General features: G+C 40.6%; 1 protein-coding gene across 1 annotated transcript; it reads right to left on the bottom strand.

The window, feature by feature from the left end:
- Positions 1-1,140: 1,140 nt before the first annotated feature.
- Positions 1,141-13,982, bottom strand: LOC137851723 (uncharacterized). The gene is made up of 11 exons (XM_068672942.1): positions 13,831-13,982; positions 10,116-10,247; positions 9,514-9,619; positions 8,677-8,751; positions 7,881-7,937; positions 6,044-6,103; positions 5,482-5,543; positions 3,990-4,043; positions 3,218-3,284; positions 2,897-2,946; positions 1,141-1,416 (listed from the first exon to the last, which is right to left on the bottom strand). The coding sequence occupies exons 2-11, from the start codon at positions 10,175-10,177 to the stop codon at positions 1,257-1,259; spliced, it is 753 nt and encodes a 250-aa protein (XP_068529043.1). The 5' UTR covers positions 10,178-10,247; positions 13,831-13,982; the 3' UTR covers positions 1,141-1,256.
- Positions 13,983-16,167: the final 2,185 nt, after the last annotated feature.

A 16,167-nucleotide genomic window follows, 5' to 3' on the forward strand; every position in this document is an offset into this window, starting at 1 on the left:
TAAAACCATTTTCTGAGATATTTTAATCTTCAACACCTCTAATTCAGTGTTGCATGACTTAGTCAGTAACCACAGCTAGACAGGACTGTCCCACAGCTCTCATGCAGCCAAGGAGCGGTGAAGTAGGAAGATGCAGGGAAGAATATTATCAGAGAGACTTGGAAACAGTGATACCAGTTGATACTTGCTGGAGTACTCAGACAGCCTTTTAAAACCCAGAAGCAGTAACATCTTCTGTATGTAAAGCCATCCTGGTCTCCTTTTAGATATTTGGCAAGAAAATTTGCAATGAGGACAAACAATCTGCATGCCCTACAGTGCTTCCATACGACATTGCCATGTAGTATGTTTTCCACAGTGATTAAAGAGAGTCTACTGATTCAAAGATGGATGGTGCACGTTAGCTTTCTGGAGAGTAGAGAATCTGGATGTGAAGGCCTTTAGGCAGCCAAGCCTAAAAGGAAGTCTTCTTTAAGCATGCACAAAGAACTGTCCTGTGGGACCAGTGAGAGCTTGATCAAAGCCTTCTGCATGCTGTGGTAGATGGAGATGGCCTGACCACTCGGTGAAGCACACAGAAAACATGAAAGGCATTTGAAATCTGAAGTCCTGTCACACACATGGTCTGTGCAGAACAGAGACTTCCAAAGTACACCACGGCTTGCTGTAGATAGTCCCTACACTGTTAGCAAGGGTGGCAACCTAACATCCTTCATAAGCAGCTTGCTGTGGTTGTGCAGTGGTATTGCTCTGTGTGGACAAGTGTGACCATTTGCAGGTCTTCTGTTTTTAGGCAGCAAGGAGGTCAATTGTCTGCAAGTGGCATTTTTAGAACAGATTTTCAGCTCCTATCAGTTATCACTGCTCTGCTTAAAATGGGGTCGTTTTAATTTGCATCAACAGAAGATCCTATTTAGATTTAATTACAGATTTCTATCTCTCATGCTTGTGCTAATAGGGGCAGGACATTTGGGGACTTGTGGGGTGGATCAGAATGTGAAAGTTGAAGCAATTTTTGCATCTCAGACCCACCTCCAGCAGCAAACAACAGAATGTATTTGAGCACACACCCTCTTACTGAGGTACACAGTATTTAGTTTCTTCCTCTAAGGGGCTGATGCAGTTCACACAGGAAAGACAGACATCACCATGTGGTTTCAGCATTAGTGACAGCTTTATTGTAAAGTGGGGTCTTCGCAGAAGCAACACAGCAACCATACAAAAGCCCAGTGCGGAGTCCTTAAAATTTTCTAGGGTTAATGTGGCCATGCACAAGTTTTGAAGTACTGCTGGGAGATGTTCTTCAGTAGACAACATATCCAGGTAAAATCAGATAAGTATTTGTAAAATAAAAGCAGTACTATAAAAGAGCAGCCAGAATGTAGCAAGAGCCTGCCAATCCACCACAAACTGTTCCTGTAACAAGGAAGACAAGTGCACAGAGGAAAAAAAAAAAAAAAAAAAAACACTGCAAAACAGCTCTATTAAAATTAAAGCCTATTGGAGTATTGGAGTATCTGATCTTGTATTTCTTTGCCCTGATCAAAGTAGACTTTGTGGTAATATTGTTGGCAATATTACCACATAGTCCATCAGTAAGAAGTATGTAATACTTTACAGTAAGTGTAATACACTTACTGTGTAAGACAGCTCTTGCCACCAAAGGTTTTGTGGTGTGAATACATGAGGAGGACACAAAATAGAGAAAAATAAAACTATTGTCATTTTACAGGTGGGGAACTGAAGCCTAGAAGGAAGAAATTTGCCTGAGGTCATATTTGAAATGTGTGTCATTCATTGTGAGCCCAGCCATGCTCAGTTAATACAGCTTTTCCATTGTTTTGTTCAAAGAAACCCTATGTGTTTCTACCTGTTCCTTTTGGAATATTAATTCCACAGGTGAATGCCCTGTGTTAGCACTAACAGTTTCCTGACAATAAAATGCACATATTTAAATGGAAATGAAGCCTCACTGATAAAGCAAGCCAGAAGCACTTTCCAATTGTGTTTGGTCATGCAGCAGTAAAAATACTTCTCCATCCTCAGGAGGGGAAACAACAGTCAATCCATTTTCTGGATGACTACCTACAAGATCAAACCCAAAACTTCCTACCACAGAGAGGAAAATTGAAGGTTGTTTTCCTTTTATAAAACCACCACAGAGAGACAAATGCATGTCAGGAGATACTCCTGTGGGTGCTGGAGTGATGTAAGGGGACAAAGCAAATGAGCAATATTTGGTGACTCTAACACCAATGGCCTTAATGAAATACACATAAATACCTTCAACAGTAGTTCTGTGGTGACAACAAGATAACTAATTGAAGATTTTATCTATAAATATCTCCTTTTCTTCAAACCACCTTCTGCCAAGACTAAGAGAATAGAGAGGCGGCATCACTTGCCCTGGTGCTTAGGTAGTCCACATTACTTTAGTCCAGGCAGGTGAAAGGAGAACAGCCCCCATGAGGAGCTGCTCTCAAGATCCATCTCATGGGGGAAGTACTGCAGAGAAGTGGTTTAATGGAGGGCTGACAACAGAGCACCCAGGAGAGAACCACATGCCCAGACTTTAGGCTTTCCTCCCTTTCCCCATGCTGAGGGAAGGAGACGTTTGCCAGCTGCAAGTTCTGCATTTTCAGAGCTGGCAGGTGAGCAGATTCATAGCTCAACATACCCAAGTGCCAGAACAGAGTTTGTACTCCAGTTACTTCAGTATTTAATGTTGTTCCACTGAGCTTGTACACATAAACAGCACTACTCTTGCAGCACATTTCTCTTCCCTGCTTGTGCTATTTCTCCCATGATGTTGCAGCACTAATCAGAATAATCTCAACACCTTGGTGCTGTAGGTGTAACTAACCAAATGTGCAAGCAATGAAAATATTTCACCTACCTAAGACATGAAGATATTTTTTTTAGGTAGCCAGTCATTGATTTCTGGGTCTAGAAAGAAGAAATATGAATCACTTTTAAATGAATTTTTCTCATTTCTAGGACAAACACTGAAGAATTCTAAGTGTGATACAAAGTAACAAAACTGAGTGAGGAGTAGTGAGCCCAAGACAGAGGGGCTGACATGAGGAACCACTGGGGCCGAAAACCTCAAAGATGAGTCACATCTTATGAAACAAGAAGGTTTCCAGCTTGGAACAAAGAAAGATAGAGGAGGCCCTGCAAGAGCAGGTGTAAGGAGTGTAATGCTCTTTTCTCTAACCTCTTTCACCATGGATGTCTTCTGAGTGGGAGAGCTTGTGCAGTTGTCCACCTTCTCTTCTTGTTGGCTGCAGAGCAAAAAGAAACATCAATGGAAATTGCACCTGACACATCTCTGTGAAATTCGTGCTCATTAATGAAGACTACAGCAAGAGTAGAAGCTGCAACCTAACAGATGCTTGGATTGTGGAGAGGACTTTCTTACAGATTTTTATTACAAAGGTGATTTCTTTAAAAATAATATTGCGGAGCAACAAATAAAGGGTAAAGACTAGACTGATGGCACAACCAAGAATTTCCTTTGAGAACTTTATAAGAAATGTTTTATTCTCCTTTCCTCCCATTTCTCCCCATCTTAAATCTCATGTCTCTAGGTTGGTCTTGTTTTGTTCCTTCTTTTCTTGAAGTACGTGTTGCTATGCTTCATGTTGGACATCTCTACTTTGCTTTGTCTAGGCATAAGCAAAGACCTCAAGAGCATGGTGTCTGGGGGCAGTCAAATTCCAAAAAACATTTCTCTCCAGCATCACCGTAGGCAAAGGGGAAGCAGTAAGGATTTCCAGGCTGGAGTCATCCTTCAGGAGCAACAGCAGACAAGGAGAGGCACATGCTGAATTTCCAGGCCAAGTGTTGATACCAGCTGACTGTGCTAACAGGCTGAAATCAGGATTTTGTTTCTTGTCAGCTTTTATTGCCAGACTGCTCAAATGTCTCCCTCCACCAAACCACATGGCTTTTATCTTGAGTATTCTTTTTCATCCCTTCTCTTTTACCTGCTTCCTGCTCCCAAGACTTCTATTTGATTCTGCAATTGCTTTGAAAGTTTTCTGTAATCAGAAAAAAAATAAAGTAGTGACCATCTGCTTAGTTGTTCTCAGTATTATTTCAAGGCTGCTGTGCTATACATTCTTCTGCTGCATTTTATACAATCACTAACAGAGAGTCCCAAACTTCTCTTGGTGAGATATTGTCCCTTCTCATGTATTTATAAGCTTCTAGATTAGGAACTCATTTACTTTGTAGTAATTTTTAGGAATTACTCTATGGAAACTGAATTTGTGGGTTCATCCAGTCTTGGACAACAAACAAAACGCTGCAGTCTCAAAGAACCCACCCAGTAGTAAGAGTGGATAACACTGGCATTGAGCTAACACTTTTTAGATTATTGCATTGTAGGAGAGCAGCATTAGTATTTCCGGAATCTTCCCATCAAACATACACTACCATGGCAGCAAGGTGGGAAGAAGGGTCTGTTATTTTCTTCTGTGATGTCCTCCAGTTTTGTCTGATGGAGACACTACAGCAATTAAAATTACAGCATCTGAACGTCCCATGAGGTGTGGGACAGCTCTAACAGTGTAAACAGCAGAGGAGCTGAAAAATTACCTCAAAAAATATTGTTAATTTAAACCTTATGTTATTTTTTAGCCTTTGTAGTTACAGTTCATATGCCATTACTCTTCAGAACACAGAGAACAAAGCTGAATCTCAAATCACTTCACATGACTGAAAGAGGAGTTTATAAATGGCTCATACCTACTGCCAGCACTTCATACTTTGTGCGTAATTAGGGAGTGATTGCTAGGAGGAATACTTAATCCTTCGCATTTACTGAATTTAGAGGATTTCTGAACCATAGAACAGTGGAGAAAAGGAAGAGTGAGAGTGAAAAACCTAGTGCTTAACGCACATGGGCTGGTCTCTGTATTTATATCATGCTGTGAGGATGTGGTGTTTTGAAATTCAGAGATTTTATATATCTCACTACATACAGGCAACTACAGCCCAGTAGTACGGCAGGACATGATTTTAATGACACTTGAACTCTGGCTAAGAAAAGAGAGCTGTTGCTGTGAAACTAACTCTCTGAAAATAACTATGTAGCTGCAGCCTTTACTGCTGCTGTTCAAGCTGTTGTTTTTGCTCTTTATTCTGCAAAGTAATAATATGAACCTGGTATAGAAAGAGAATTTAAATAAATATCCAGGATATGCCCTGCAATTTGTCTATTCTGAGGAAAAGATAAGCTGCTCCTGGAATCTGCTAAGAGTGTGATGAGGCTTTCCACATCTAAATTTAATTCACATTTTTGTGGTTCGATGATTAGGTAACAGAAAATAAGATAGTCTACATAAATTTGAGGAGCTTGTTTGATACTGCATAAACTGTATTAACTTATAATCAATAACATATGTTTCAGGTATGGCTGATGTGGAAATATTCTGGATACTATCAAGTAAAATAGAAGGCATTGCTAATACTTACAACCCAATTAGTTCGGAGTTCTTGAGCTGCTCTTCTAAGTGGCTTATTTTTATCTGCATGTCCTTAAAAGTTCAAAAGAAAAGCAAACATTCTAAATATTAGTCCATCAGTCTAGTGTGAATTAAAAGTCAAGTCAGAGCTTATTAGCATGTGATCTGCATCTGTGCTGTCCTTGGAAATACCTTATTCTCCTCTCCCAAACTGTCTCTGATAGAAATCTACAGGAATCTGCCCTCCCAGTATTAGTTTGGATTACAGTAACTTTCTTGATGACTTAAATTCTCTACAATACAAACTTAATCATTTTAAATGCATAGTTTCTGTTTTGCTGGCTACTGTCTGCAAAACTTCTAAACTAAAATTTCTCATTGTTGCAATATTTTTTTGTTGTTCCTGAAACTAACAAGAGACTAACTCCTTGCATTCTTACTTGCACTGTATTTCATTCTATTGCTTTGTTGTTTGACAGCTTTGTAATTAAATTTGCAAAAGGCTAGCACTGAATGGTACTGGTCTAAACAAAGAAAGAAAATGTACTGTGACATGTAATAGGATGTCATACCTTTAAGATGTTGTCCTGTTGTATGACTAGTTCTCTTTCTTCCAATATTTCCCTTTTTTCCTAAAAATCAACAAAATCAAATATAAAATGTTAGGGGAAAAGCATTAATATTAAAACAGTAGCATTGGTTAAAATTTTAAGGTAAATAAACTGTATTAAAAAGCTACAAACAAGCACTTTCTATCCATCAAACATTTATCAGAAGTGAGGATTATGTGATCACACTGTGTGTTTGACAGTCTTTCTAGCTTCAGAAGTTATGGCTGATATCAGTAATGAAGAGAAATCTCATAGGAGTTAAATTATTTTTGGTAAAAATAGGCAATGGGATGAAAGACAGAAGCCGAAGCTGATGTCCATGCTAGGACAAGGACTTTGGGGGATCATGACTATTTTAGCAGGCCCCGGAGGGTCTACACAGGAGCAAGCTCTGGGATGATTTTTAATCAATATCAGTAGAAACTAATGCTAACACATGGGTGGTGGGCTCAGTAGCTGGTGGGATGCAGAATGTCCTGAGCATGAAAGCATCCTCAGGAGGTGGTCAGCGCAGGAAAAGACTAAGGATGGTCATCAGGGAGCTGAGTGTGAGCTACCAGTGTGCCCTGGCAGCAATAGAGGCCAGCAGCATCTGGTCTCTATGGATGGGAGCACAGCCTGTAGGTCGAAGAGAGGGATTATCCACTCTTATTTAGCATTCTTTAGACCATGTGCAGGTATTGCATTACCCCCAATACATGATGGATACCAATGAACTGGAGTGAGTTCAGGAGAAACCTCCAAGGCGGTTGTCCAGGTGCCTTGGAGGTTGTGCTGGCTCTGTCCTTGGAGGTTTTGCAGACCCATCTGGATACAGCCCTAAACACATTGGATTGAGCTTTGAGCAGGAGGTTGGACTAGAGACCCTCCCTGTGTTCCCTTCCCACCTGAATTACGCTGTGATCCCATGGCTCTGCTGACTCATGAACCAAATCAGCTTGGTTTATATGCACTATTTCAAAACTTTGCTGGAGACTTTGTTATTAAAAGTGCTTGCACTTAATTGTTTTGCTGGGAAAAAATAATCTTTATTCATACTGAACAAAAAGAAAGTATCAACCAGTCAAAGCAGAGAGGTAGGAAATGGAATCTGAAAGTCAAAACAGTCTGTGTTGTTTACCATAGTGCTTTTTCAAGGTCTTATGATGATTGATGGAATATAGAGGATTTTGTTTCCAAGAAGCTAATTCAAATCCCAGCAGCATGTTCAGAAATCTGAAGCCCTTTCCACTGGAAGGACCAACCAAAGTATTAGCTACCCAAGAGTTAATTTATGCTCCTGTGGTAAAACAAGAGAAGAAAGCCTGTTGGCATAGGGTCATTATTATGCCCACAGAATAAGAGGTTAGGAAAATGCACAGGTGAAAAATGGTCAACTACACTGGTATTTGTGAAAGAAAGGTGTACCCCATACCACCATACCCATGCCCATACCTTCATGGATAAAAGCACGCGACAGGAGCAAATAATATATGATGTACTTTGGGCAGTTTCAGAAGCAACCACAAAGAGTAAGTCACAAACTCAAGGTCACTCTGACTCATCTGAAAGCCAAGTCTTATGCCATCCCAGCATCGGTGACAGCAATGATGGGGGATTTTTACCATGCCAGTGACAGCCAACAAAATCTTTGGTGGGCCTGTCTGGGCAAAGTTAAGCCTCACAGACCTATGGCAACACAACCTTTACTGCTCTGAGTCTAAGCTTGTAACAAACTGTTAGTAATCTTAACGTAGACTCTCACACTCTTTCTTCATATTTCATGAATATTTCTTTCTATATACGGACATTTTAATACCTTTATAATGTCCCTTTCCTTTTCTTCTATCCTTTTCATCAGCTTCTGCAAACATACCTGTCACAAGAAAATGTTGGGAGGGGGTGAGGTTGGGCAGGGTGAGGTGGAGGAAGAAGTCAAAGGTTTGACAAGACGGGAAAAAAAACATGAGCTATGCTGTAAGATTTGCATGTCTCAGTAACTGTCCACACGCATTCTAAATGTTAACTATGACATTTGGTTTTATTCCTCTTGGAAAATGATAAATCAAATTGTACCTGTGCCAGTTATTTGTGGATGTTTTACAGTCAAAGGAAGATAGAGGAAGTATGCACATGTGTGCATTCATGCATTCAGCCAACAACTGATTCCTTACAGCAGATATATGTAGAAACTAATGGAATAGCCAGCCAAATGGAAAAAAAAAAAAAAAAAAAGAGTCCTCTTGATAGTTTTTACCAATATCAGCAACTCTGGTCTCAAGTATTCTTCTGCATCTGTCTAAACTGCAGAGACTTTAGAAGAGGAACTGGATTTTTCCTTCCATGGATAAAATATCTTATGTTCCAAACACCATCCCTGGTTAAGAGTCCTGCATTCCACAGGTTACTTCTGGCTTAATCACTAACCAGGGTATCTTTCACTTGCTTTCTTCTGCAGAACAGATGCTCTCATGTAAGTTAACTAGCCCTTGGGAAATAAGGATGTCTTGGTTTGAACATTTCTGTGCATCCTGTAAAAATGTAAAGTCTGCATATTACAGATTTTCTCAAAGCTTTAATAGCATAGCAGGATATGTTGTTATTAAACCAGTTACCTTCAAATGTCTTATGTCCTCCAAACAAGGAACCTGCTGATGCCTATGAAGTTTATATTCATAGAATTCAGAAATCTGAAAATTAAAATAAAACATGCTTGAAAGAGAAACAATGCAGTGGGAAGTAGTTTTTCCCCTCCATTTTCTTCATACAAGCATTCTTGATTCTTCAGACTTACAAATTTCTGTTCAAGTTGACAGAAAGTTTCCCTGTGAGGCCTAGTTATGAAATAAAATAGAAAAAAATGTAAAAAATGTCTGAAGGCGTGTCTTTGCAAGAACTGCCATTTTAGTTATGCTTTCGATCAAGGACATAACTTCATTTTCGAAAGATGCCTGAAATATTAAGATAGCAATAAGTTTCGTTTAATGACACTGGAAAGATGAAGGCTGCTTTCCAAGTAAGTCTTCAAGTACCTTAAAATATATTTTGGTCATATTTTTCGGTTGCCTTTAGTTGTCAGGAAGTTGACAGCATTTGGAAAGCACATAAATAAAACTTTTTTTTTTTTTTTTCAGAGTGCTTGCTTCTTTACAATTAGCTGAGGGCTGAGGTAAACATGCCCTGACCTTACGAGATATCCTTTATTGTGATGTTGTTGGTAAGCATTTTGATGTGTGATTGTGTTCATATTCCCTCTCTGCCCAGAAGCACAGGAAGCAGAGGGTGAAATCCATTTTTAAGCAGCTTTAAAAGTTCTGCCAATTGCAGTGAGACCACGGGAGTACAAATGACTTGCACACAGGTTCACCATGAATCAGCTGCAGGATCTATAACACTGTGCATCTCCTTGACCACAGACACATAGGAGCCCCCTCCAAACTGTAGTGCCCTACCTCCTCCACCTGCCACTCCAGTTCTTTCCTGAGCTTTGCAGAAGTAGAGCCCACAAGATCCTTCTGTCCCATCTCAGTCCTTGGAGGCACAGGTGATGTCTGAAAACTAAAAAATTACAGTGTCAGATGAAAGATCATGGCTTGGGTGACCATTCTGGTTACATACAAATGCACAAGGCAGGAGTGAGAACATTAAGACCTAAATTCAAACTTCATGTTCTTCTACTTTTGCTGTCTTTTCTCCCCTTATCTGAGGGTTTTGCTGTTGTTGTTATGTAACAAATTCAAACTTTTTTATGTAACACCAATTTAATCCCATTTTTGACTAATGGAAGGTTTTGATGAACTCCCCCAAATAGTTTTTCACATTCATCTTTTTCAGCACTTTTCAATTGCCTGACTTCACCAGTTAGTAGGTGCATCAAAATACTAAATTTCCTGATTTAGTGGAATGGGAAGTACATGTCTTTCTGCTCAGGCCTACATAATGCCAGACAATGTCCACCTCGTAATCTTCTTATGCTAAATACTCTAAAAGTTGTTTGCTTTCCGCTTATTCTAGAAGACACAATAATGAGCACATCTGTTCAAACAGCATTTACCTCTTGAAACGTCTGTTTTCACTGAGGGGCTGTTTGTTTTCCACATGAAATTGAGAAACCATCTTGCCGAGATCTGTCTTCACACTTTTTAGTCTCTCTGTAGATAAGGTCACATCTGAAAACAGTATGCTCCTACAAAAAACATTTGCACAGAAAAATCTGTTGTTTCACACTAAACACTGTGTCATGTCCCATCTCCTACAGAGCTGGAATGAGATACTCAGGTGGACCATATAATTTCCTCTTCCAAATTTTTCATGTCTGACAGACCTCACAGTGGTCTCATATATTTAATACCTTTTGTTGTTGTTGTTTTCAAATTTTGAAACAAGCTTGTAGAAAAACAGTCCTCATACCAAGCTCCTCTAACAAAGCAATAAAATATATTTTATAGCAATGCCTGTTATGAAACTGCAAAAGGCAAATACAAAACCTGTTTTGTCTTTTTTTATTTAAGCCATAATAAGGATAGTTAAGGATAATTTTAATTTTAGCTCTGTAACTGCTGAATTTATACCATTTTCCCTTTCTAGACAGGGTGTTTGGGCACAAATAGGCTCAAGGCCGTCATATAGGATATGAGGGACTTGGCCAGAAAGAGAAGTTCCCATCCAGGGCTTTGGCAGACAGGATCCCACAGGTACAGGGCTGTGTGCCTGTGCCTGGAGGGATGCTACAAGCACGATGAGCTCCCGCTCAGTGGTCGAAAGTATTGGGTAAGGCCATGGTATGGTTTTTGGTGTTTTTCTTCAAAACTGCAAAATAACTTTGCTGAAATTCTGCACAGTCTTTAAAGGACAAAATAGTCCACACATAGGCACACTATGCAAACTGCATTTTGCAGTTATGCCTGCAAAACACTTTTGCAGGTGTTTTGCAGTCATAACTCTGTCAGTCTGTTTATACAGCAAAGGCATCGAGCTCTTCCTCTGCAAAGCAGCAAAGATGTCAGGTACCAACTGAGGGACAGACCTGGGACAGCTGCCCATCTGAATGCTGTGACCACATGTGTGGGTCTATGGGCAGGATTGGTGACTGCATGGCCCCAGTGATGTGCCCACACAACCTATGGGGTGCAGCACCAAAATCCCTCGGCTTGCTCGCTGCCTATGGGGTGAGATGCAAAAGGCGAGGATGCAAGTGGGGTTGCCAGAGGAAATGCAAAAGTACTTGGGCACTGTGAGTCTGTTCTCTAGATGACTAGTGTGAAAACTCGCATACACCTTTTTTTTTTTTTTTTGACTTCCTAGAACATGTGAGAACAAAGATAAATGAAGATTAAAAAAAAAAAGATACCAGGTACTTAGATACCATGTCTAAAATGCAGGATAATCTCAACTAATTCAGATACTCCGACTTTGTTCCTAGGGAGGACAAAATCCCCCATGAAATCCTCTCTCTAAACACAACACTATCTGTACCGCTTTCTGTGCCTTCCTTTTCTTCAATTTGGCCATTGAGACAGAGAGACAACCTTAGATTTTTCTAGAATTTTGTTCTTCGTATTTCCTTGTAAGTGCACTGTGGAATAGAGGGGAAGGAGTGGAGGGACAAGGGGCCCTGAGAGATGTTTGCATTGTCCCTGGACAAAAATTCACCAAAATTCACCATGGACCAAGAAAGCGGAGAGACAAACCAGGTAAGAGCTTACCAAAAAACAAACAAACACACAAAAAACAACCAAAGGTCTCTTGTACACCTGCACACCATCCTGTCATCAAGTCTTACTTACACATCCCCCCAAAAGGTGGATGCTACACTCAAGCCAGAAACAGAATGCAGCAAAATAAGGAGAAGATGAAACACCTGACATCAGAAGTAAAAGCTAGGGTCAGAGGGCTGCACTCTCAGCCTTCAGAAGGTAAAAGATGAAGAACCCTGTCCTGCCCTGCCATGCCCTGCCTTCCCCTCTCTTCCCCTCCTTTCCTTTCTTCTTTCATCTTCTTTTCTCATGATACGAGGCCCAATTCTAAAAGCACATGGTTATAGTTATATCTACACCATCAAACTTCCTACGGCCATCAGGTACTGATCTAGCATAAAATGATAATTTCTTAGTTAACAGACACTACTTGGTATCTTGCCTTAGTATTTCTCCAGGCTCAATTTTGCTCCCAGCTGAGAGGGGACATCTTGCTTAACCACCATGGCAAGAGAAGAGTGAAGATGAACTTTAGCTCTGTGGCTTTCCCTGGCTCTGCCTGCCACTGGCCCCTCAGGCTTCCTGCAGTGACTAGAGGGACCTTGCTCAGTGGTGCCTGAGCTCCCTCCCATGAGGTCAGTGCTACGCAGTGGGATTCAGAGTGGCCCATCTGTGCCCTGATGGCACTAAAGGCCCAGAGGTCCACAGCTGAGAGGACATGTCTGGTCCCTGCTTTGGCTTTTGCAGCTATAGATCTGGTGCAGGTAGGTTGATTTCCATGATGTCCTCAACAGAAGGCATTTCCCCCTACAGCAGTCACATGCATGCTCACTGGCTGTTCAGGTTTCCTGTGGGCTTTCTGCTGCATGAGCACAGCTCTGAGGGGCCAGTTATGAGGGATCTGGGGCCGCTGTTCCTCGCATGGCCCCCTCAGCCCCACCGTCAAAACACATCTGGCAGCTCCTGGTCCCCAGCCTCCATGATGCAGGATATTGCTCTCAGAGTTGCAAGGTCTCAGATATTGCAGGTCTCCTCAACCCAACCCTGACCCCCAACACGATCCCAACAAGATGTAGAGCTCATTGGTTTTGGCTTGTTATTTTTCAGTTTCGCTTTGAAACCTCTTTCTCCTGATAGTCATTCTCTCAAGTACCAGTCATATCCACAGCACTATTAGTTCTCGTGCATGGTGTATATAATTTCCCTGTGCTGGTTCTGCTAGCAAAGCAGCTAAACTCCTGGGGCAGAGAGGCATTCAGGAAATTAATTTTATAGCACAGGGCTGCTTCGTATTCAGGACCCACTTCAACAAAGCACTTAAGCAAAGGAATAATGACAGACTTGAATGGGAATATGAGTGCTTAAAGTTAATCATGTGCTTTTAAAATTGGGCCTTATATTATGACAATCAAATCATTAATCTACTCTGTTACAAGCTCCAGTTAACAAATATGTTCTCTGGACTTTCTTACCTCAAAAGGGGAAATAGAGGCAGATAGTGAAAAATCTATCTGTGTTCAGTGGTAATGTAGCAAAGACCAAAACTGTGTTGTTTTGCCTCTTGGCTATTTCTTATAAACCAGCATATGCAGTGTGCCAAAACTTCAGTGATAACCAGTCAAATGCTTTGATGAACAAATGGACTATATGTTAAAAGAAAAGAAAGAAACGAGGAAGGAAACAAACAAGGAAACAAGGAAGAGAAAGAAAGAAAGAAAGAAAGAAAGAAAGAAAGAAAGAAAGAAAGAAAGAAAGAAAGAAAGAAAGAAAGAAAGAAAGAAAGAAAGAAAGAAAGAAAGAAAGAAAGAAAGAAAAGTAAATACAAAAAATACAGTAAAAATAAAGTAAATACAAAAAGTAAATCTGAGTGACAGAAGCTTAGAAGGATTAACTGAGCAGGCAGGGAACAGCAAGAAAGCTAGGATGTTGTCTTCAAGGTTATGCAGATACAGATTAAGATAATGATTAGAAGTGACACAGTCATGAAGCTGAAGCTATTCTAATACAGTTATAGGTTACAAGCAGACTCCCGGTAGAAAAAAAAAAAAAAAAGTCCACAGCATTCTTGCTTACCTGCAAATGAGATTTTTACAACTTTTAACCACATACACTCTAACCAAAGTAAACAGGCTCCTCAGTGAGTTTATAGATAACCCACATGCTTCTATAATAGAAGGCTGCAAAGTCAAAACTTTCAGCTCTTTCAACAAAAGCCATGTGATAGACAAAAGCTGTGATGCACCTGTGGTTGGAGTGATTCACATGACTAGGTACTGGCTCAAATCTTCCTGCTATTGCAGAGGTGTGTGGTGAGTAGCCCAGCTAGGCTGTCATTTTTCAGAGTCTCTGAGGAACTACAGATGCTCAAGTAAGATGCAGTGCTACATGCTAATGTTTGGGATTCAATAACCTGAACAGAATTATTTCTGCAGTCCATGCCTGACTAGCTGGAGCTGGCATCATTTCCACTAGTCCCCAGGTGAATTCCTTGGTTTCATTTTAACCAGAAGAATGATTTTGCTATTATTGCTGTTGTTATTTTAGACCTAGCACATAGTCTGCTTTTGTGCCTGTTTCCATTTTAGAGATGTTCTCCCTGTCAGCCTCTAGGGACAGGACGGTGCACTGCATTAAGTCTTCTCTGGAAGTCCACTGCCATGACTGCAAAATGGGAACTAGAAAGCTGGCTGTTATGATAATCAACACTGCATTAAGTTTTCTCTCTCTTTATTTTTAGTTCAGATATATAAATTCCGTATTCAACCATGTTAAGCTATGGATTATGAAGCAAATCTGTCTAAAACAAGACATCTGTGTGTTTGTGTGTGCACATATGCACATGCATGTGTGCAAGAATACATGCATGTAAAAGGACAGGGAGAGAAAAATTATTGCTGTGTAAGATTAAATACTTTCAGCTTTGCTTCCAGATCTGAGAAGACCTAAAGATAGGAACTGCTTCAGCCTTCCTGGAAGAAGCCATGTATTTACAGAGGCAGTGTAAGTGAAGCCTTAAGCCTCTTTCCCCATAGGCAGGGTAGTAGAAGGGGTCACTGACCAAAGCAATAATGGTGCAGAAGGTGAGACAAGGGCCCTAGGTAATTACCAGATCAGTCTGTGAGGTCTGACAGGCAGCAATTGTCTCTCAGCAATGTGCAAAGTTCAGGCAGTTTTATGGGGCTCTCACACCAAAGGCCAGTCCCTGATCAATGTCTGTAAGGATTTTAGCTACTATAGCTAAAGCAAAGCGTGTTCAGGTTGACTTAAAGTGGCTCAATAAAAAGTGTCAGCCTGAACTTTCCATTCATCAGATCTAAAAGAAATGTCACCAAACCAATGTGACAGAGGCAACTAAGGGAGACATGGTCTTTAGGCTGTGCATCCCATACGGATCTGGTTGACTCCATCAGCTTGTGGAGTTGTCAGCCCTCCCCACTTCTCCATCCACCTAGCCAATTAAAAGCACTGTCTCTCAAGTGGAGGAGTGCAGCTGTGAACAACCTAGAAAAAGAAAGTGAGCTTTGTTCTGCTCAGTTTTCTCTCTTTCCTGACTTCTGAGTGCCTGATTTTGTACTCAGTGCAAAACTAACTCAGTGGTGACACACTGACTCAGTGGTGTCATATCTCCAAATTAATTTCTTTACTTCTAATTTCTGTTTTTCTGCTTTGTTCTCCCTTATATGCTATGGCTGCTGCCTTTCTTTGGGACATCACTGTCTCTGTACAGACAATGTACTTCACCTTGTGACAGTACTGGGCTACTGCTCGCAATAGTGTACAAAACAGTTGTCCCTTCCTTGGGTGAAGGTAAATCTTGCGGCCTCCAGATGCAAAACCCTCATTTAGGAAGGCAAGATTTTTGACTGTTTTGTGGCACAGATGTCTGTCCTATTACAGCAGCTGAATGGTCATTTACATCTTGTTTATCCAGAGATTTTTTGCTTGTGTATGGGTAAGAAACCCTAAATCTGACTTCATCACTGCTCTGCATCCCTCATGAGTTTTCAAAATACAATTTCCTTGTTTATTCAATGGTAATTAAAAAAATAAATAAATCCTCTGTTATTCCCAAGTCTGCCAGAAATGCTTAGATACTGGATGGCTGCATGCTGTTTCTAGTACACACAGTGCTTAAAGTACCTTGTTTTCCCTTCCATGTGGTTGGAGAAACTTGATTTTCCTATAGTATTTTTTTTCTTAAGCTAGATTTGGAAACCATGACAACTACATGCCAGAAACTGAGCTGGGAAAAAAATAAGGATATTTTTATGTGTTCTTCAGATTAGCTCTTCACCTCAGACAGTTCACAGAGGCATGGCCTATTGCTTGAGATTTGATCCTGAGAGTGATCCACCCTCCCAGCAGCCAAAGACTTCTGTGCTTGTTCCAGGAGAGGATACTAGAAAAAGT

This window comes from Anas acuta, chromosome 2 (genome assembly GCF_963932015.1).
Source record: "Anas acuta chromosome 2, bAnaAcu1.1, whole genome shotgun sequence".
Taxonomy (NCBI): Eukaryota; Metazoa; Chordata; class Aves; order Anseriformes; family Anatidae; genus Anas; species Anas acuta.

Coding starts and splice junctions, on each gene's coding strand:
- LOC137851723 (XM_068672942.1), bottom strand. CDS start 10,177: ATGGTTTCTCAATTTCATGTGGAAAACAAACAGCCCCTCAGTGAAAAC. Junction 9,620..10,115: donor GAAAACAGACGTTTCAAGAG/GTAAATGCTGTT, acceptor GTAATTTTTTAG/TTTTCAGACATCACCTGTGC. Junction 4,044..5,481: donor AACTCCGAACTAATTGGGTT/GTAAGTATTAGC, acceptor TTCTGATTACAG/AAAACTTTCAAAGCAATTGC.